We start from the raw sequence: 22,215 nt of genomic DNA, 5'->3' as shown, positions 1-22,215 counted from the left end.
AGTCCTTGGTTTAAATTAAAGCTTCAGTCATAAATTCACAGGGTTGCTTGCCTTAGGCAGTATTATAAAGCTTGCAATATTATAAAGTGTTATTATCAGCCAATCTGCAATAGAGTGATAAGAACACCAGTCTACCTTGCAAGAATATTGTAAACATTCCTGAGATAATGTCTTTGAAACATAAGAAGTACTAAGTATAAGTACTACCTTTACGCAATCACAAACTGATACTGTTTATTGCTAAAATTAAATCTAGCAGGAGACAACAAGAGAGCTCCAAATAAGTTTCTCCAAGCTTACCAAAATAAATGAATAAAATATTGTGGCAATCATTAATGATTATTTTTAATTTACTGTGATGATATCAGATGTTGATAAAAGAAAGACTCCATAAAAATAAAAGGAGGACATAGTGTGGTTAAGTTATATTTTTTATAACCCATCTAACTAAAGATGTAGAATATAAATATGTATATATGTATACAAACCACACACACACACACACATTTCAGCAATGGAAGGTATAGAGCCCCTGATCTGCTCTGTAAACCTTTGCCCTGGTTCTCAGTCAGTAGATGAGCTGCAAGCTTCTATGAAAATGGCAGCTGAGTCCCAGATGAAAAATTATGCATCTCATAAACTGCTATTCTGCTGAAATGTCAAGCTATGGCAGGGCTGTACCTCAAACTCGGCACTTGGCATTTTCCTTCTGTCTGCTTTGTTGCCATGAAGCAAACATGAACAGTGAGGATTAGTGTAGGGCAGGTAGCAGGCAAGCTCACTGTCAAAAATCTATTATTAGGGCTCTGATCTCTTCCTGCACAGACCAGTAATGGCAGCGCAGGAGGAGAAATGAGGCAACGGACCATACTGCTATAATGGAAATGAAAAGAATTTCTTTGTATATCTGTGTACATAATACATGTAAATGAGCCACTCTAATGGGTGAGCTACACTTAACAGAAATAATAGCCCCAAATTAAAACCTTATCAGATTTGTGTTACAATCCTGTTCTCTGAGTAGGCGTTTTTGTGTGTGTGTGTGTGTGTGTGTGTGTGTGGCCCAGCTCTCTAAAGCAGGCTTTAATGCAGCCTCTTCTATTCTGTCTGATTTTCTCTCCAGGTGCAATTTACCTCCCACTAAAATAAATGGTAAGGGTCCCATTGATTTTAACAGAGCTGAATTGCACCCTCTGCTCTCACGTGCATGCATATCACATACATTTCCTGTCTCACGATGGTGAGATTTCGATTCATGTCTAATGACTAGAGCTGACATCATGGAATCAATAAACAACTTGTGAGTTGGAAAACAGAAAGCTCCTTTTCCTTCTCCTCTCATCACCGCACTGAGTATTCACCAACTGATGTGTCAGAGAACCAAAACAATTCCTCCAACCACTTCTCCCATCAATAGCATTTATCTTTTTTTTTCAGGACGTTAACATATACAGTTCTTATTACTGGCAATTATTTCAGGAGTGTATGTGTGTATGTTTTCAATGTAACAGAATACATCATTAATTCTTGCATTCTGGGGGAGGGGTTGTTTAAGAGACGGTTTAGCCACACTATATGAAAGAGAGTTGGTGCTAAATACAAGGATCGTTTCCTTCTGAAACAAAGATGTATGAGCCTTCCACATATGAAACAAGGATGTTGTGACCTTTGGGGTCCTATCTTCAATGGTCAGGATACTATGGGGTCAGCCTGGAATAGTTTTAATAGGATCTTTACAATCAGGCTGACTTAATGCCAAAAAGGTGAGTTCAGGGAGAAGTTGAAAGCACCACACACTATCTGTATGAATATGATAATAGGAGTTGCTTTTCATACATAGGAAAAGAGAATACTTCAATCGAGCAAGAATAGACATGGCTCAGGTGAAAGGAAGATGGACAGTTTTCTCGATTTCAGCCTAGCAGTTAGAAAGGTTTACTGATCTGCCAAGGTACATGTCATCACTCTGTGTAGATGATCTAACCATGTTCCCCAACCCCAGAATGCCAGGTTGCAACTATATGATGGATCTCTAATAAACTGGAACAACACTTTTACAAATGCATGGAGGTGATATACTTTAATCTTAGTGGACGAATATGAATTATATTGTCATCTACATGGAGTAGTAGCTTATTTAAGAGCAGAGGTGAGCAAAATACAGACCAGAACTGGAATCACGTCTTAGTTATTTTTGTGGCTCTTGCCATCAACATGCACCTTCAAGTTGCCTGTTGACTTATGGTGACAACATTATTTTTACAGGGTTTTCTTAGACAAAGAATATGCATAGGTGGTTTTGCCAGCTCCTGTCTCTGAAATATAGCCTACAGCACCTGGTACTCCTTGGTGGTCTTTCATTCCAAGTACTAACCAGGACTGACTGCTTAGCTTCCAACATCAGAAAGGATCTGATACCTTCAGGGTATTTAGTCTGACATGTATAAATACTTAACTTAAAGAAATAAAGTTGCCTCTCCTTATGTCTCTTCTGGAAGGTAACATTCTACCCTACTAATCTATAAAGATATATGGTGGGAAGAGTTGTTTGACACCTTTCTGAACCATGGGGGGGGGGGACACAATCAATGACAAAATTCAGCAGCAGCTCCAATGATAGTGGAAATCACAACAGTAAGTGCCAAATTTCATCAGAGGTTCAGGCCTACACAGGGAAATTTCCACCCGTGTCGTAGAACTTGCTTTGTGCAGTGGCTCATCTGCTGTTCCTAGCTCATATTTCTCATGGGTGGTGGTGGTAGGGTGTTCCATGAATCCATTCAGCATGAGGACAACTAAAATGGTGAAAAGTCTGGAGTTGTTTTTAATTAATTAATTTTTTTTTTTTTTAAAAGAAGAAATGTCTGGAAACCATGTCCTATGAGGAGCAGCTTACGGAGTTGGATATGTTTAGCTTGGAGAAGAGAAGGTTAAGAGGTGACATGATAACCATGTTTAAATATTTGAAGGGATGTCATATTGAGGATGGAGAATGGTTGTTTTCAGCTGCTCTAGAGACTAGGACCAGGAGCAATGGATTCAAGCTACAGGAAAAGAGATTCCACCTAAACATTAGGAACAACATCCTGATGATAATGAAAAGACCTCCAATCACCCCTCATATTTAATACTGAGATAAATATTAAAAGGGACACTGGGGTGAGTGACCTAGGAATGACCCCACTGTGGAAACCGGACCACTTTGCATTTGGAAAACTGGTTGGTGCTAGCAAGGGACCAAAGAAGGCACCATGATGAGATGTCCAAAAGCACCAGTGTACTACCTTTTGTCTTTAGAGGATTGGTCATGGCCAAAGAAGGTAAATGCTTGTGCATACACAAGACAGGGATGTTCCGGCCAGGAAGGCAAATCTATTTGAAGTATTTAGAATAATCACCCAAACATTTACTGAAGCTCCTGACCATTCCTTTCCTCCTGGGAAACCATTTAGCAAGAATCTAATCCTTTTATTCCTTGGTTTCTGCCCCCAAGACAAGGCTTTGGGTATAAATGGCCCGTTCCACACGAGCACCCTACTATGTGCTCAGCACGTACTAGGGTTAGGAAGGGGCGTCCTTTCTGGATGCGCCTAACTCTAGTCCGCGCTGAGTGTGTACAAATTGGCGGTGCCCATTCTACATGGATGCCGCCATCTTGACGTAGTGGATGCTTAGCGTCCGCATGTCATGTGGCGGAAATGACACCATGAGTGTGCCATTGGCAACTTGCAGCATCATTACTGCGCCACAAAAAGAAGCCACTTTTTTGCGGCTTCTTTTTGCTGCTTGGAGGAGTTGCGCGGTTTGGCCGCTGAGGCTCCTCGACGCAGCAAATGAGGGCGCTTTACAGACCACCCTTTTGGGCGGTCTGTAAAGTGCCAATGTTAGTGCTTAAACAACAGTTCCTTGGTGTAGTTTGAAAGCAGGCATCCAGGCTTCCAGTTTTAATTTAGATTCCTCGGTAGCCATCTGCTCCCCACGTTTCCAGGTGGCTGTTGAGTACATTTCTGTTCCTTCAGTTGGAAGCAAGCTTCATCGTTGGTAAGTACTGCCATTAGAAAAGCCTCAATCTATTCACCTCTCCCACTTTTGTTTCTTAGCTCTTGTGTGTGTGCATGAGTGCATGTGCTTTTGTACATGTGTTCTTCATTCCTCCAATAAAATTACAGAAACCTATTTGGATTTGCCTCCAGAGGTCTGTGTGATTTGGAACGGGTATAAACAGGGTTAGTCCCCAAGGCTGATGTTGCCCTGACTAAAATGTTATTTTACATGAGCTATTAATGTTTCCCTAAAACATTTTAATTTGTGGTTGCCCTCCTGGGACCCTCAGCATTTTGGGTAACAAGAAGAGATGTTCAGCAGTGGAACACTCTGCCTCAGACAGTGGTGGAGTTTCCTTCTTTGGAGGTTTTTAAACAGGCTGGATGGCCATCTGTTGGAAGTGCTTTAATTATATGGTTTTTGCATGATGATTTTAATTGTTTTTAAAAATGTATTGTAAAGTTTTAAACTATTTTATTTTGTGAGCTGCCTTGAGGCCCTTTCCAGGAGAAAAGTGGCATATAAATTAAATCAATAAATTGTATCTTCCTGCATGGCAGGAGGTTGGACTGAATGGCTTTTGCTGTCTTTTCCAACTCTATGATTTTATGATTCATTGTGTAGCTATGGGGAAATAATGATCACAAAACTCTGCAGGACTCTATGTGAAATGCCCTACATAGGCCTACCTTGTAGTGGTGTTTTAATGATTAACAAGATAGTATAAGTGAAACAAAGATTGTAAAGCACTATACAATTGCTAAATATTACTGCTTTTGGAGAACAAAGCAACTCTTTTGAAATTAAGCTGCTGGCATATGATTAACCTTTAAAATATCTCTGTTGCTTGGTTAACTGTACCATAAATTTTTATAAAGAGTGGAAATTATAAATCCTTGATTAATAGGCTATTAAAAGGCAAACCTAATATTAATGCAAGATCTGCTTTTTAAGCATGATCAAAGAAATAAAACAGGGAAAACTATGCACACTGGTTGTTAAAAGAGTGACTAGATAATAATGAATCATAACTGATATACTATCCAGTACAGTTCTCTTGTATTCATGATGAATGATTTGCATCTTTTTGTTAGGATTTCCTATAGAATGGTGTCTTGCTGCTCTAGAAGGGTATGAATATAATTTTCATTTTTGTTATACATTTTCTGACACTTAAAATAATTGCTCTTTTGAAAAGTTGATGTAATTTCTGTATTAATTTTACATTCCCTCTCAATTGAACCTCCCCCTCCACCTTTTTGATGTTTATTATCTATCAGTAACACAGTCGCCAAACTCTGTGGCAGTCAGTTCTTTCCTATCTCTGTTAAAAACAAAAGGATCTCTGTCTCATTAAATGCAGACAATGTGATTTTAATATCATACCCATTAATTGGATTAAGGCTACCAGTATTAAAGGCTCTGTTATTTAAAAAAAAAAAAGACAAAAATGCTAACTCTACAAAAACTGAAGAAATTCTGGCAATTTCTGATGGGACTATTGCTTCTACTATCATCAATCATCATAATCATCACTTCTACTCATAAAAACAGTAGTTTTTATGATGATACCTTCCCACTCATCCATCAATACACACAAACATATATTTGTTCAGCTAAGAATTGTTCATGACAGTGACAAGTATGGGCAATGTAGTTACATGATAAGAGGCATTCTATTGAGAAAGAGTAGAACAGCCAAGAGAATATGGCCAATTCCAAGTCTTTACTTTAATGACGTTCTGGCATGTACCCCAATCCTGACTAAGCTGGTATGAGCTTTGTCAATGCCTAATTGACCAATTGACTGGGAACCCAATTGAAACCATTGGAAATTTCCCAGAAGAAGACCTCCCTCTCCCTCTCCCTCCCTCCATTTTTGTTGTGTGTATGTGCACTTGCATTCATGGATGTGCACACCCACACACCAACTCCCATGAAGTGTCGTGTGCATGGGGATGGGGAAATCCTGGTTCTGCCATTGCAAGATGAGACACCCCCTCTTTTCAGCCAACATATACCTAAGAGAGAAAAAGGTATCCATTTAGGACTAGTTCATACTTTACATTTTTACTGTATCTGGGTTGCCTACCAGAAGGAAGGTGGGATATAGAATAGATACATTTTTGCCTAAGAAAACTGCCCGACAATTTCCTAAAAGGAATGCATTTTCATGAAAAGTGAAATCTGTTCTTTATTTCAACTTCTGTTAGGACAGACACATGTATCATGTGATGTTTTGACTAACTTTGTCCTCTAATGAGATGTTCACTCATTCTGAGTGCCCAACAATGCCCTTGTTTCTACTGAAAGTATTTTGAAATACTTACAGATAACACTTTGCTACCATTCATTCTGAGACACAGGCATTTCATTTTTTTTCTAACCCCCCCCCCTCCCCACACACATACATGATAATGTGAACCATATTACACTTTCAAATCTATAATTTGGAGTTAATCCTATTAGAATAATTTATTTCAGTCGTAACAAAAATAGCAGAGCAGAATGCAAACAGCAGGCGGTCCACCTATAGAACAAATTGTAACTACAACTGCATAGCATGGAAATAACCACTGCTAGACAGATTGACTTATAAATCCTTTAAAATGGAAGGCTTCCAAATAAAAAGTGCCTGTGTTCTATTTTCTACACTTAGGACAATGTCTGGGACAAATACATTTGGCTTTAAAACAAGCATGTCTGCATGCACATTCACGTACTGCCAGGTCTGAGGAAAGCTTATTGGGGGGTTTTTTGGTAGGAGTTCAGCAAAACTTTCAAAAGAAGGATTCACGCAGGTGGTCCAGAAAAGAAGTGTACATCCATTTTCTGTGATTACCTAGCCAAAGGTGAGGTCCCAACTGGACCACTCTCTGAATGAACCACTATTTGATGGAGGCTTTAACAAATCTCTTGCAGGCACCACTTTCGGGTGTTTAGAATAAATGCCTGCATTATGCAGATGTGTGTGATTATACCTCAGTGCCACTTCCACTGTCCCAATCTCCACAGAACTTTATATATTGAGTCTGAATGTCAAAAGGAGGCATCTACACACATTCAGCTAATCATGTTTACAAACCCTAGTGTGACTTGAACTCTGACAACACAGAGTTGTCCTTTTACAGATTTTCAGATCTTTACACTGGATGGAAAAAACTGTGAATGTTCAGTCCCTGAAGAGACAGGACATTAGTTATTGGGCACAAGCCTGCTGGCTTCTTCAGATGTTGACTCATTTTGAATATCTGAAAAAGGCTCTGGAATATCTTGGAGTCCAAGACAGGAACTAAATGGACCTCTTCCAACATCTATACTCCTAAACCAGTCAAATATCATAGCATAAATTTAAAATAATTTCTAAATTACTTGCATAAATAAATATAAAAAACACCCCATTTTTCAGAACACTGATCTGCTTCATCAGCAATTCAAAAATGAATGTAACTCCTTGAGCAAGTTTTCTTTCTGTTAGAACACTACAGCAATGCTATTTGTGTTCAAATACCCATATCAGAGGAGGGGAATTTTTCAAAGGTAGGCTGTATTTGCACTGCAGAAATAATGCAGTTTGACACCACATTAACTGTCATGTAACAATGTTATGGATTTCTGGAATATATGGTTTTGTGATATATCTAGGCTTTTTTGTCAGAGAGCTCAAGTAGCGCAACAAACTATAAATCCCTGGTTTCCATAGGGTGGATCCTGGCATTATAGGCTCAGGGGATTGAGGGATTTGGATTATAATTTTTTTAATATTTGTAAACCGCATCTTGTAGAGGGGCAGGATATAAATAAATTATTATTATTATTATTATTATTATTATTATTATTATTATTATGTGGTGTCAAACTGCGTTATTGTTACAGTGCAGATGAAGCCCTAGAAAGTTGTGGCATTTCTCATGAACAGAGTATGCAAGTACATCAAAGAAGAAACAGATTGCACTTTACTGGGAGGGCTTATTTGTGGGACCATGTGTGAGCAAGTGGCAGGGCTCCCCCACCTTCTCCCTCCCAAAGGCCCACATGGTGATTTTGTGAGCTTCCAGGTGGTTGGCCAGTTAGACTCAGAGTTGGAAGAGACCTCAAGGGCCATCCAGTCCAACCCCCTGCCATGCAGGAACTCACAATCAAAGCACTCCCGACAGATGGCCATCCAGCCTCGATTTTAAAAACTTTTAAAGAAGACTCCACCACCCTCCAAGAAGCATGTTCCATTGTCAAAAAGCTCTTACAGTCAGGAAGTTCTTCCTAATGTTTAGCTACTGAAAGGGACAGGTTTCCCCTGAGCTGATGTTGTGATGATGCACAGACATCTCTCCAGTTTGCTCAGTAAATATAATATCAGCTTCTGCTGCTGTCCTTCAGTGATTGGAACCTTTCCACCCATCTCACCCCTTAAGCCTGCTGTTTGTATTTTTTTAAATTGGCTGTTGCTCATTTACTCAAGTGATATTTCCTCATCTATTACAACTTTAGCAGTGTGGCATGGGGCCAAGTCCAGTTTTAAGGGAGATAGAGACTGCATGCACATTCTTCCTCCCATCTCAAGGGATCCCCTTAGGGGTCCTTGAGAGTGGCTTACTCCCAGTGTTAAGGAACCTTAGTGTGGCTGATGCCTATATGACTTCCACAGATAGCACTCTAGGGTTGACCCATGGCAAGAAGGTTCTTGTCTGGGCATATCAGACAACAGGTAGGTTGACTGATAACTGGGTGCATTATATTATGCGAGGCCAAATCTCTTCAGCAGCAATTCATAAAGCTGTGGCCTTGTTTTCCCATTTGTGGTTCGTTTGAGTGTGCTGCGTCTCTGACACCTCACTGCTGGGCACACAAAGCACACAGTTATGGTACCACAATAACTTTTAAGTACAGCACCTCAAATTATCAGACTGAGCCTATGTTCAGCATCATGCCAATGTTCCAACTGCAAAATACAAATCATCACACTGACCTGCCAAGGTTAGGATTGTATAAGGATTACTGAACCAATGTAGCTAAATTGCTTCCTGTGCTCAAAAACACTTTTAAAATGTGAAGTGTTATGATTACTAATGATACTACATAATGATTGCAATGACAGAACAATAAAAAAGCTTTTTCAGGGTATTTTTCCCTTCTGACAAAGGAAATCACTTATTTTTTCATAATCTGATACAGAACCAGGTCTCTTGGAACAAAAGCAAAAGACCTTCCACTTTTGACATGAATTTACTTTATTCTTTTTTAAAAAAATGTCAATTAATAGTGCAATCCTATACATGTCGACTCAAAAGTAGGTACCAGTGAGTTCAGTCAAATTTACTCTCTTTTAAATGGAGATCGCAGCATAAAAGACAAAGCATAAAAGACAAAGTGATACTCTGAGGATACTCTTTCATTTTCCCTCTTCTTTCCACTTCTCTTTCACATGCTTTTAAATTTAATTTTAATAAAATAGAAACAGGTTAATTACTGGACCTGAAACACTGGCCTTTCCCACGTTTCCTAATAATCCTATATGTAGATCCCATACCCTCCAGCTCTCCCAATTTGGCAGTTGTTGTGTTCCTCCAAGTCATTTTTGACTTATGGCGATCCTAAGGGGTATTTATCATAGCACTTTCTTGGCAAGTTTCTTCAGGGAGTGTTTGCCATTGCCATTCTCTGACGTTGAGCGTGTGTGCCTTGTCTAAAGTCATCTACTGGGTATTCATGGCTGGGTGGGGATTTGAATACTTGTCTCGAAGAGCTCTTGTCCAACATTTAAAGCACTACACCATGCTGATTGATAAATATGCTATCTACCCAAGTTGTTTTGGACATCAGTAGACTCTGACAAACCCAAAGTGTAATGAAACCTTGAAGATTATTTGAAACCTTTGGCTAGTATGCCTATGCCCACATCTACTCTCTTCTACATTCCAATTAAAATGCTTTGGCATGATTATGGCTTACTGAATCTTGCTCTCCCCTCATCTATTTTTCTTTGTGCTGTAAATAGACTATGTTGAAAGTCACACTAGGAACACACAATCTTGCTTGCTTTTGACACTGTGAAGTTATGTTCCAGAGGAAAAATTTCCCACACTTTTTTTTCAGACTAGGATGTGTCTGTGCCCCCACGCACCACCTAAAAGAGGTGAATTATCAACCATGAAAAACACAGCTTTAATATGGAAATGGGGGGGAGGCATGAAAGAGGGCAAAGAGTTCAGGTGCTGCTATAATCCCTACTATATACAGGCTTTAGATTTGTGACACAGAGGACACGCTTTTCATAATGCAGCAATTTTATAGTTTCATTGGACTGACATGCCATGAAGGAATATTCTGAAATAGCAGCTTAAAATGAATGAAAAGGTTGGAGGAAAAAATCCTAAACCATATCACCAAAATGGTGTTACTTATATAAAATACTACTGCAATAGTTCTTTTATTAATTTTTAATGCACAGCACCCTCTGTGACCTCCCCGCCCCTTTCACTGTCAACATGGCAGCTTGGAAAAATTGAAATGGGATAATAAAGCGTAGGAAGTAGTTAAACCCCAAGAGTGTGCAACTGCTCTCCCTCTCCTGTCAGTCTGTCTCTGTCTTTGCCTCTCCCCTCCCCTTTCTGCACCTGACATCCCAAATGGATTAAGCTGAATAGGCTTACTTTTACAGTAAACCCATGTTTTTCTTTACATTTTTATGTGTAACTTTAAATATGTCTTATTTAACACCAAGTGTGTTTATCTTGTCAGGCTATGGACCAATTTGCTGCTGTTAATGGTTCCAATACATTTATAAGTCAATTAATTTTGTTGAAAACAACAGCAATACACACCCTACATACCCAGCAAGCTAATCACCCTAGGACAGCCCTCTTTTTTCCCCCCTCCGCACACAATAGAACTACATGAAAGAAAGCTGTTTCCTTTTGTCGGTCCAGCCTCCTCTCAATATATTTGGCCTGATTCAGTTGCATTTTGCTGGAACAGTGGGACACCATTATGCTATGAATATTTACCACTGTTTATATCTCCAAGGAGACTAATCTCCATACCACTACAGTCCAGAAGCTCACAGCATTGTCTCTGCAGGACCAGGTTCATGTTGTCACAGCAACTGAGGGCATCGGGTCAAACAGATTAATCCATCAGCAATTTTTTTAAACTGCACTAGTGTACCAAAACTCTGCTTCCGTAGAGGATTTAAAATAATGCTTCATGCTGGAATCAGTGTGTGTGTGTGTGTGTGTGTAAAATAAAAGGGTAAAATACAGAAATACTAAAAATCCAGAAATCATGGATTTCATGACTTAGAAGAAACCACTTATGGAAATATGGCAGGAAAGTGGATTACAGGGGGGCAGGAGATGCCAAGTTCATCACAGGGGGGAAATAACCCCTCATAGGTTGCATTGGGACTGTTTGTATTTTCCTCTTGCAATGCCCTTTGATTAGCCTCTGTCTAACATGTGGCCTGACAACTGTGACAGAATGAAAAATTTCAGGAAAACTGTGGGTCACAAGAGGAAAAAGATTTCCCACTTCCACCGGGGTGACCCTATCACTACATTCCATTGCAGTGCTTCACCATTAAGGAAAGGGCAACCCAAGAGTGTTCACACTCAATCTGTTCCATCTGTCATGGCTATTAGGAAACACTGACCAGCAACAAGCTTTAAAATACCGCAGACACAATATTCCAGCCACACTACAAGAGCCTCATGATATTTTGCTGGCCTCAGAGGTAGCATTTTATTCACAGGAAAGGGCAACACTTACCTGATACTCCACCATATGTGGTCTTGTTCCCCTGTCCAACAGCAGGCCACGGTGTGCCATCTGCTCTCAGTCCCATCAGCCCTGACACAGTGTTGGTGGCTGTAACACCATCTGCACCACCTGAGAACAAAGACAGTGGTAGCCTTAATAAGCATGTTAACACAGCAAGAGACATTGGACATTATTCCACAGCAGTAGCAAAAGGACAGCTATAAAGCTAAGCCCAGTTTTTTTGCATAAACATCTTTGCAAGCAGCACCAGCATCATCATCACCATCTTTGCATATTTTAATATTAATTGGTTGGCCCTCCATATCCATGGGCTCTGCATCCATGGATTCAACCATCTACAGAATGAAAATATTAAAAAACAATTCCAAACGGCAAACCTTGATTTTAACATTTTGTACCAGGGGTGCATCATCCAGCCTCAGAGGAAGTGAAAGGTAGGCCCAGCTCCATCAGGACTAGCCAGAGTAAGAACAGGGGCCCTCCCTCCAGTCCATCTGCCATGGTCCAGATCTCAGAGGGAGAGAAGAACTGCTGAACTTATACCCCTTCTCCACTGCCATTTCCTTCTCTTTTTGTGTCATGTCTTTTTAGATTGTAAGCCTGAGGCCAGGGAAATGTCTAACTATCTGTAAGCCACTTTGAGAACCTTTGTGGCTGAAGAGTGGGGTATAAATCCAATAATATATTGGTTAAATAAATAAATGATGTCATTGCATATAATAGGACTTGAGCATCCATTGATTTTGGTATCCATATGGGGTCTTAGAACCAAACCAACTTTCATACCAAGCACTTCACATTCAGAAATCCTAACAATAGGTGCACTTGTCACAAAGCTGTGTTTCTCTGGAGCAATCTCTCTTAAATGCAGACTTGGTGAAAGATTCATATAGAGCTCAGTATAAGGAGTGTGGAATTTTTGACCCTTGAGATGTTTTTACCTCATCCCTCACAATACTATTGGAAATATTGGATGGTGCATCTGGGAGCTAGAGTCCAATATCTGGATGGGACTGAAGGGAATGAAGAGTTAAGCATCTAGAGGGAGAAAAGTTTGCTGCCATCATGTGGTTTTTTTATTTATTATAGAATCATAGAACTGTAGAGTTGGAAGAGACCACAAGGGCCATCCAGTCCAACCCCCCGCCATGCAGGAACTCTTGAACAAAGCATCCCTGATAGATGGCCATCAAGACTCTGTTTAAAGACCTCCAGGGAAGGAGACTCCACTACACTTCACATCTGAGTGGGCATGTGTGTATCAGCCTTCAAATCACCTGTCAACTTATGGTGACCCCATGAATTTCATAGAGTTGTCTTAGGCGAAGAATATTGAGAGGTGGTTTTGCCAGTTCCTTCCTCTCAAGTATAGCCCACAGCACCTGGTATTCATTGGTGGTCACCCATCTACCTACTAACTGGAGCTGAACCTACTTCTCTTCCACAGTCAGATGGGATCTGGTGCCTTGAGGTTATTTAGGCACAGTATTAGAATATCTAAAATAGATAAGACCCATTATTTTTTAAAAAAGATTAAAATCTTTTTAAAAGCCAAATACATGATAAAAGAATCAGAAGTAAGAAATCAAGAAATTCCTTTATTCTGGCTTTCATGACTTGAGAAGCTCAAGACAGGCACATAGGTAGTTTTGTACCAAAATTAATACTCTGAAGTAAACACACTCTTATTAGTACTGGTAGAATATTGTAAATATAAACAATCAAAATCTCTGAATTTTAATTGGAAATAAATTACACCATTTGGTTCCAACCAAGGGTCCCAAGGGGAGGAAGACAGAAGGAGGGGGAGAACAGCTGGATGTACCTAGAACAACAGTGCATTTTAAAACTGCTCTTCATTACTTATAGAGAAAAAAAACTAAATTGCAGCATTCAGATCACCTCTTTGTTTAAGTAATTTAAGATATTTGTTTGAAAAAGTTTGTAAAGACATATACACTAGGTTATTAGAATAGAAGATACAATGTGATTATCCTTTGAATTATATAAGTTGATATATACTGGAGTAAAAACAAACAGTGACATTTCTTGGGAGAGGTTCAATTATCTCCCAAGAATATTTTGCATTTCAGTTTCTGCTCTTGAGGCAGAAAGGTGGAAGACATCCAAGGATTTATATCCAGGATAACACATGGTATAAATGGTGTGCTTCATGCAGGCATCCATGTGATCCAGTGTACACATAGAACACTTGCCCTATATGTGTGATACATCTGTATGATAGCAGAAAGCAAGGCTAGTGTCAGGGATCAACATGGATAGGCATTGGCTGGCGCGCATATCCCAGGAAAAGCCCATGCCAATGCACCCTGCAATTTGCACCTCTTTCTCACCTTTGCCCCATTCTTACTTTCCTATCCTGTTGTGGCCTAAATCAAGTCTTAATTTTTGGTAGCATTCTTCTACAAATGAATGTCTAAGAATGAGGGGAAAAGCAGAAAGGAAACTTGCAAGCCATTACCAAGGGCACATAGAGTGAAGTAAACACACTCTTATTATTATTGGTAGAATACTAACTATAGTACAACACTTAGTAGCCTTGGTACAGTATTCCCCATATAATTTTGTTAATCAAGATGTGAGTTTATATAACAGTGAAACAGGGATACTTCTGAATTTGTTACCTTCTTGGGAAGCCCTTGCAATGTTCACAATGTTTGTGACATTTGGGGTCAGCTTGGCAAAGAATGGAATCTGAACAGCTTGCCTCACCCAGCGACAGATGTTGCGCACCAGCTCTGGATCCTGTTCAAATAGGTCAGATAAATACAGTGCATAATTAAAAGTAATGTGATCAAAACTTTCCAACAATCTGCTCCACTGTGGTTTGCTGAAATTACACTTCAACGCTTTGCTTTGCCTCATTATCCTAAGCCGTGTCTGCATTTTGAAGGCAGTGGGGAAATGAAGGATTACAACATATTTGATACCTAAAAATAAAAATAGGAGAGCTGGAACGGTGATGCAGAGTTGCTCACGGTATTGCTATGGGCTGCTATAGGTGTCCTTTATCTTAGAGACTCAAAGCAGTGAGAATTGCCCTACTTGACTAGAGCTAAGGCCACTTTTTTTTTAAAGGTTTAAAATTAAAGCCTCTCTGTCAAAGGCTCCCTTTGCCCTTTGTGATCCACGAGGCAACACAGAGCCTATGCTGATCAATGATATCAACTAAATGGATGACAAATGTAGCTCCCTGACCAATTTGCTACCTGCTCCTGCTCACTTTGCAACCAAAGAGAGAAAAGGGAGGAAAATAAAGCTCGACACTGGGGAAGAATGAAAAACCAGTGGTGGGAATGAACCCAAATCATTGCTTCAAGATTCCACAACTAGAAAAAGATAGTTAAGAGCCTGCAGGAGTCAACACAAAACCCCCTGAGACCAACATAAAATAACTTATCTGAATATGCCTGAATCCAATAGTCATGGTAGAAAAGCCAACATACTAGCTAACAAGCGCAGGAAATGCATATTAGTATTTGAACTTGTTGCCATGATTTTCATTTTCATTTAGTAAAGTAAAGTAAAGTGATAAATACAACAGCTCTAATTTTACCATGTCAGATTACAGTCGTTCCTCATTTCTCGCGGACTTGGGATCCGTGTTCTTGAATATGCACGGAGGGGTGACTTCCGTTATCATCAATGGAGCATGCCCCATTCAAGCCTATGGGGCTGGAATATGTGCAAATCTCTGTTTTCGGGGGGGGGGGGGGGGGGGAAACAGATCCCCACAAAAACAGAGGGTCAACTGTATTCATAAATAAGTTTCTTCAGTGAGAACCAATGTGGTGTAGTGTTTTGAATGCTGAACTAGGGTCCAAATTCTCACATGGCCATAGTAACCCACTGAGTGACAATAGGCAAGTCACACTCTCTTAGCCTCAGAGGAAGGCAAAGGCAAACCCTCTCTGAACAAATCTTGCCAAGTAAATTCTGTGACAGGTTCATCTGAGGGTGGTCATAAGTCAGAAATTATTTGAAGGTCCCCAATATGTTTCTGTTATTTCTCACTGAGAAAGTACTGTATGAAGAACAGCAAAAATTAAGGTGTAGGTATTCACATTCTTTTTAATAGCTTTATTTTGAGTGAGCAAAACCACAACAATATACACTTCCAAGTAATGCTAGGCTTTTATCCACTGTTAGGCTGACTGAAAAAGGTACAAGAGGTGATAGGAGTTCCAAGAGCGGTTGTGTGCTATTGTTAATGGAACAAATAACACAGTTACTGTAGGCAACACCTAATCTAATAATGCTGCAGTGAATTGTGCAACACACCAGTGGACACAAGTTATTCAATGGGTTTACTCTAGTTCAGATTAACCAGTAGTTCAAACTAACCTTTTCAGAGAAGCGTTCCCAGGCATTGCGTGACTATTATTTGCTATCTGACGTTTTTAATTTCTTGCCTGTTTTATTGAACCTTTCCTGTATTATTATGTATTATTTATATGTATTATGCTATTATTGCTTAGATTGTATGCCATGGGCAGGTTTACTTTTATCTATTTTTTTGTTTGTATGTACAGCGCTGTGCAAATCTACAGCGCTATATAAATAAAGCATAATAATAATAATAATAATAATAATAATATGATTGAAGCGTCTCTCCCCCTTTTTTGCACAAATATGTGGGATTTTTTGCACATAATTGAGGTTGCGGATCAGAGATCCGTCAGTTAGGAAGGGTGACTGTACACTAACCTGATCTGAAATGAGATGACAGGGAAGTCAAGCCAAACCTATGTGTTTCCATACAAAATTATTTCTACAAACATGTTGAGATGTGTGGATGAAAACTTCACAAAATTCTCACTTCAGTGCTAAGTTTCAGAAAAGCCATACTTCAGCCAGGAAATGGATAATGGTGAACATTCCTTCCATCTCTAGGCGAACGAGGTAGTATTTTTGGTTAATTTTTGTGGGGCATATAAGGAAAAGTCCTCCAAGGTTTGGTGGTAAGCACAAGCAAGCCCCCCTAACTGTTGGAAGTCTCCTCTTCATTAAGCCATCCCTTCATTCTCTCCAAATATCTCAAAAATACAGTTATTTTGGAAGGTTGAAAGCCTCCCCCCCACCGCTAACGCTCATCTTTTTTGAGGAACAGTTCACAATGGCTGAAAGCTAAATTGGGAGGAAAAAAATCAACTCTCTTTTAAGATAAAAGCAGAAGTCTTCAAGCACTTACTTGCCTCATGAGACAGCATCCTTTAGAGGACAATCAGCTATCTGTTCTACTGGTAATGGCTCTGTAGTAGTAATGCTCTTTGATTCCAGAACATAGAACAGTCTTTTATTTTATCCATTTGTAATAAGTGGCCACATTTCATGTGGCAGCTACTGATGATGCCTTTCCATAAGTTAATTTAAAAACGAAAATATCTATACTATTAATAAAATAATAAATACAGTCTTGAGCTTCATAGCTTACAGGCCAATAATAATCACACTCCCAAAATTATGCAAACATTTGTTCCTTCTATCCATGCCTTTGATTACACTAATTTAATATACCATTATAAAACAGGTCACAGGAAGTGGGTTTCTCCAGAAGAAAAACCTCGATGAAGAAATGCCGTTATATCAAACACAGCATGAACAGCAGACAAAAATAAGGTTCAGACAAATAAATCACAGGTTTTTGAGGGCAGATATAACATTTTAAGCTAGGCAGAACTAATTTGAATGGACACAACTGTTCTTATTGGATAGCCAGAGCATGTCAACCTGCTTGTACAGTACAATATTTAAAATGTAATGTTAGTAGCCTTATTCTGGAATTCAAATTACTGATTTTTCTAAATAAGACATTTGGGAAAGCATGGTTTATTAGCCACTTTACCTCCATTTTCCTATTGCCCTTGTAGCACAGGCATCTGAAATGGAGAGCCCCTTTCGGCAGGGTGTCCACGTGAGCAACACAAACCAATGGATTCAAGGTACAAGAAAAGAGATTCTATCTAGATACTAGAAATAACATTTCGATTGCAACAGTTGTTTGCCTTGGCAGGTATTGGAGGCCTTAAACAAAGTCTGACTGCCCACCTCTTAGGGGTATTTATATTCCTACATAGCAGTGGGTTCTATGATTCTATGTAGAACCTGTTAAAGCCAACAGTTTTTTTTAGTTGTTGTGAACAGCCCAGTTGAAGAGTAACACTGAAGTGAAGTAAATGCAGTGATGGACAGACAATCCTGGGTTTGAAACTCAGATCAATCAAGGAGTGAATGGATTGACATATTTTTTTCTCTCATCCACATTGATCTTATGAATGGGCAACCGCCATACAGTATATAGCATTCTAAACATCTTGAAGAAACAGTGGGATAAAAAGTTGATATTAAAGATGACAATGATTACATTACTACTGCTGCTACTGCTAACAGCAGGAATAACAACAGCTATCCTCTGGAGATACAGAAGCATTTCTATCTGTGCAATTATCACCCATATTGTCATTCCACGCCAAATATTTGCATAATACAAAAGAGGCAATCCTTTTTGAAAAAGAAAACATGTAAATTTGACTTAGAAATATCTGCACCTTTAGACTCATAGAACCATAGAAGTGGAAGAGACCACAAGGGCCATGCAGTCACAGTCCCTGCTGTACAGGAATAGAAATCAAAGCACTCTTGACAGATGGCCAACCAGCCTCTGTTTAAAAACTTCCAAAGAAGGAAACTCCACTGCACACCAAGTTGGCTTGTTCCACTGTGCAACAGCTCTTACTGTCAGGAAGTTCTTACTAATGTTAAGGTTGAATCACTTTGTAGCTTCAATCCATTGATCAGTGTCCTAAACCCTATTCAGATGGTGAACATAATCCAGAATGAATCTGGGTTAAAACTCTGTTATACACATGCATCCCAAATGCACCCAATTAAGTTTGGGCATGGGCTGTCAAAAACCCCACTTAACCATTTAACCATGTCTTGTTTACATCATCGGCAGTGTGAATAACTAACACAAATAGACCCGGGATAATTTAGGATTAAACACTGCATGACTTGAACACATTTCAAATACATTCACATCATTGTTTATTCGAGTGCTAGCATGTGTGAACAAGCAAACTCCCAGAGATACGCATATATCTGGTTCCATAGTGTGAATAATAAACCTGGAATGCAAGAGTGAGGTCATTCACATCACTAAAAAAAAAGACATCTGAATGACCCCTTAGCCTCTGGAGCAGCAGAAAAGAGAGCAATGGATTCAAACTACAGGAAAAGAGATTCTACCTTAACATTAGTGTTTAACACAAGAATGCCTTGTGAAGTGCTCTTTATCTGTCTCTTCCATTTCGTATAACTTCTCCTGCTGTATTTTCAGAGCTTTAATAATTAATAATAAACATTCAAAGACATATGGTGTGTATCTATAGGGCATGCAGTGTATTTACATGAATAATAAACCCCCAGAAACTTAAGTCTGCAAATTTCCAGCTCATAAAAATGGAGATCTCTTCCATACATGCAGCTTTCATGAAATATTCATTGGAACTCTACTGGCATTCCAAAAACAGCTGCATCTCTGTGACGTCCATTGCTCACTTCAGACTTACTCTGACGGGACCCACTTTATCAGGGAGAAAACCTCTAGAAGTTACAAAAAACATATAGGCTGTCTGACAATTTGTTCCATTTTGCGATTTTAACAATAACGTGGAGAATAAACTGTATTTTAAACCAAGCAGCATTTTCAAAGGTAACATCATAATCATAACAACAACAACAACAACAACAACTAGCTCTTGGAAATATATACACGTGTCTATGGACATCATCACACCTGTCTGTTGTCTCACCATCATCACACTAGTTTAAAAATGGAAGGATACCAGTTTGGCATTGTTTAATATCACAATTTCCCATACAATAGTGTTTTGGTACTGCTTGGCGATCCATGGTTGTGCTATCTGTTTTCTGCACTGCTGCCATAAAGCTGCCTTCTGACCTTTGTATACCCTACCTTGCACATGCGTGCCTTTGATATTTTTAAATGTTATTTTATTTTTACTGCAATTGCAAAAATATTGCAATACTAGAAAAGAAATAGAAAACACCAATATTAGCCATGTTAAAGCTAATCATAAATTCTCATGACCTGAAACTGTGGTTAAAAACAAACTGGTCATGTGCTTATAATAGTAAGCGAGTGACTTCCCCAAGATATGCTCCCATGATACAGGGTTGCATATGTGAGTAAAACTTGTTTATTCATATAATTTCCTGCAACCTTGCTTTAGAATCCTCCTGGTCTCAATATGGCATGTAGTTACACAAGAAATGGCCTTTTTAGAAGTAGCACAGAGATTATGGAATCTTTGCTGATCCTAGAGTTCAAAAAAGGCAAGTTAAGACCCTGCTACTAAGAAGAAACTGTGGACAGTAGCAATTAATTGCATAACTTTCAATTGTCCCAGTTTGGCAGAGCCAGTCCCAATTAATCTGTTGTCATCCCACCTTTTGGACTGCTTTTAAAATGTTCCCATTTCACTTTCCCTCTTTCTCTGTAGATTATTTCAATTGCTGCAAATTGAGTTCAAACTGCAAAAAGTAGTTTGCATTCAATTAGCATAGGGAAGAGGAGGCAGCAAAATCTTGCTCTCTCCAGTAGGCTCAGGCAAAAGTAAACTGTTGCAGTCTCTTTTGTCTTGCCTCTTCTTCCTCACTGATAACTTGTATCTTGATCAAACTCTAAAATTCCTGGTCTACATGGATGACTGTATTCATCTGTGAAATTTAGAGGGCATGTAATTGTTACATCTATGTACGTACTTAGACCACATCTTTTTTACTGCTATCTACTGTGGATGTACTATAGTTATCCTTTCATATGTTATACTTTTCCATTGACAGTCAGAATCATGTAGTGATTAGAATATTGGACTAGGACTGCAGACACCAAGATTCAAATCTCCAATCGGTCATAAAACTGACCAGATGATCATGGACCAGCTATTCAATCTTAGCCTAGCTTATTTCACAGCATTTTGTAAGGATAAAAATAAAGTGGGGTGTTAATGTATACCACCACGAACAGAGCAAAAATTGTATTCTGTAGAAATGGAAAAAGCTACATTTTTACTTAAAAAGGCTGCCCATCTGGAGTTTACTGAGTTACCCGAACTGGCTTATATTCCTTAATGTAAATCGCTGTGGAGCCAAGGCTTTAACATACAAAGACTAGAATTATGAAGCACTGAAGATGGGAATGTAGCCCACAAAAGACTGTACCTTGGGGCATTCAAATTAAATTAAACAATGATCTCCTTTCTGCTCAGAATACCTGCATGACTAGTAGTGTAATACAAATCTTTTCTTTATCCAAAACTCAGCTTTATGAGAGAGCCTTAGGCCTGTACTGTTGATAAAAAATAGTCGGTGAAGCATATGTGGGGAAGATTTTTTTAACTGCTTGATATGCAAAACTTATTAGCTCCTAAAACAGATGGATATTCACATTCGCAAAACCAACAAATCTGAGCCACTCCAAAATGGCTTTCCTTAATCAGGTTAAAGGATCTTAATGTCTGGGGCTAAACAACAAACAAACAACCCTATAATAATTACACTATAATTTATGTTTTGCTAGCCTGAAAATCTATCTCTGTTTGCTTATCTCTTTTTACTAATGGCTGTTTATTGTAATCATAATTTTAAAAGTGTAAAATAGTTTTAATCCAGGGAAATAAGCATATGACCCTGAGGGCTAGAAGAGATTTACTATAGCACAGAAATCTGCTAATTTGGCTCTTAGTATCCCTATTAGTTTAGCTACCCTGTACCAAAATGAATCCAGCTTGTGGATGCTGTATATTCTGCCAATCAGTTCAGCAGCAACTGGCAGGAGGAAAACCACAGTAGAATTAGGCTATGAAATTCTCAGAGCAGGAATCACATTCTTACTCCTTGTTTCCTCTCACCTTCTGCATCCTTACGATCTAGAGGATGGCCTAATACCCCCTAGTTAAAACAAATGCTCTTTATTCCAGGACATTAGAACTCCGTGTAAAATAATGTTTATCTTATCTTGACAGCCCACACCTTCACAGAATACAACACCTAAAGGCAATATGTTACAGAAACCACAGGGGTATGTATGTCTGTTTGTGTCTACGTGTAGAGAAAACACAAGCTATGAAATCCTTGTTTCTCTGCATACACATGCACAGCTACCTTCACCGTAGTGAAACCAAGAAGAAGCAGGTAGATTTTCTTCACTCCATATCTCAGGGCCCTTTTGCACTATACAATTATAGCACCACAATTCTACTTTAACTGCTATGGGTTTGCCAATCCAAGGAGTCCATAGGATGGAGTCATGGCATTCAAGGTGATAATATAGCAATGTGTAACGTGAAC

General features: G+C 39.1%; 1 protein-coding gene across 1 annotated transcript in view; it reads right to left on the bottom strand.

Annotated features, from left to right (window-relative positions):
* Nucleotides 1–22,215, bottom strand: part of DPYD (dihydropyrimidine dehydrogenase) — a 617,920-nt gene that overhangs the window by 112,107 nt on the left and 483,598 nt on the right. The window contains exons 18-19 of the mRNA XM_042465741.1: nt 14,466–14,586; nt 11,809–11,928 (exon numbers count right to left, since the gene is read on the bottom strand). Coding sequence (XP_042321675.1) covers nt 11,809–11,928; nt 14,466–14,586 — 241 coding nt within the window. The remainder of the gene's footprint in view (nt 1–11,808; nt 11,929–14,465; nt 14,587–22,215) is intronic.

The sequence above is a fragment of the Sceloporus undulatus genome, chromosome 4 (assembly GCF_019175285.1).
Source record: "Sceloporus undulatus isolate JIND9_A2432 ecotype Alabama chromosome 4, SceUnd_v1.1, whole genome shotgun sequence".
Lineage (NCBI taxonomy): Eukaryota > Metazoa > Chordata > Lepidosauria > Squamata > Phrynosomatidae > Sceloporus > Sceloporus undulatus.
This window is presented reverse-complemented; position numbering and strand designations above follow the sequence as displayed.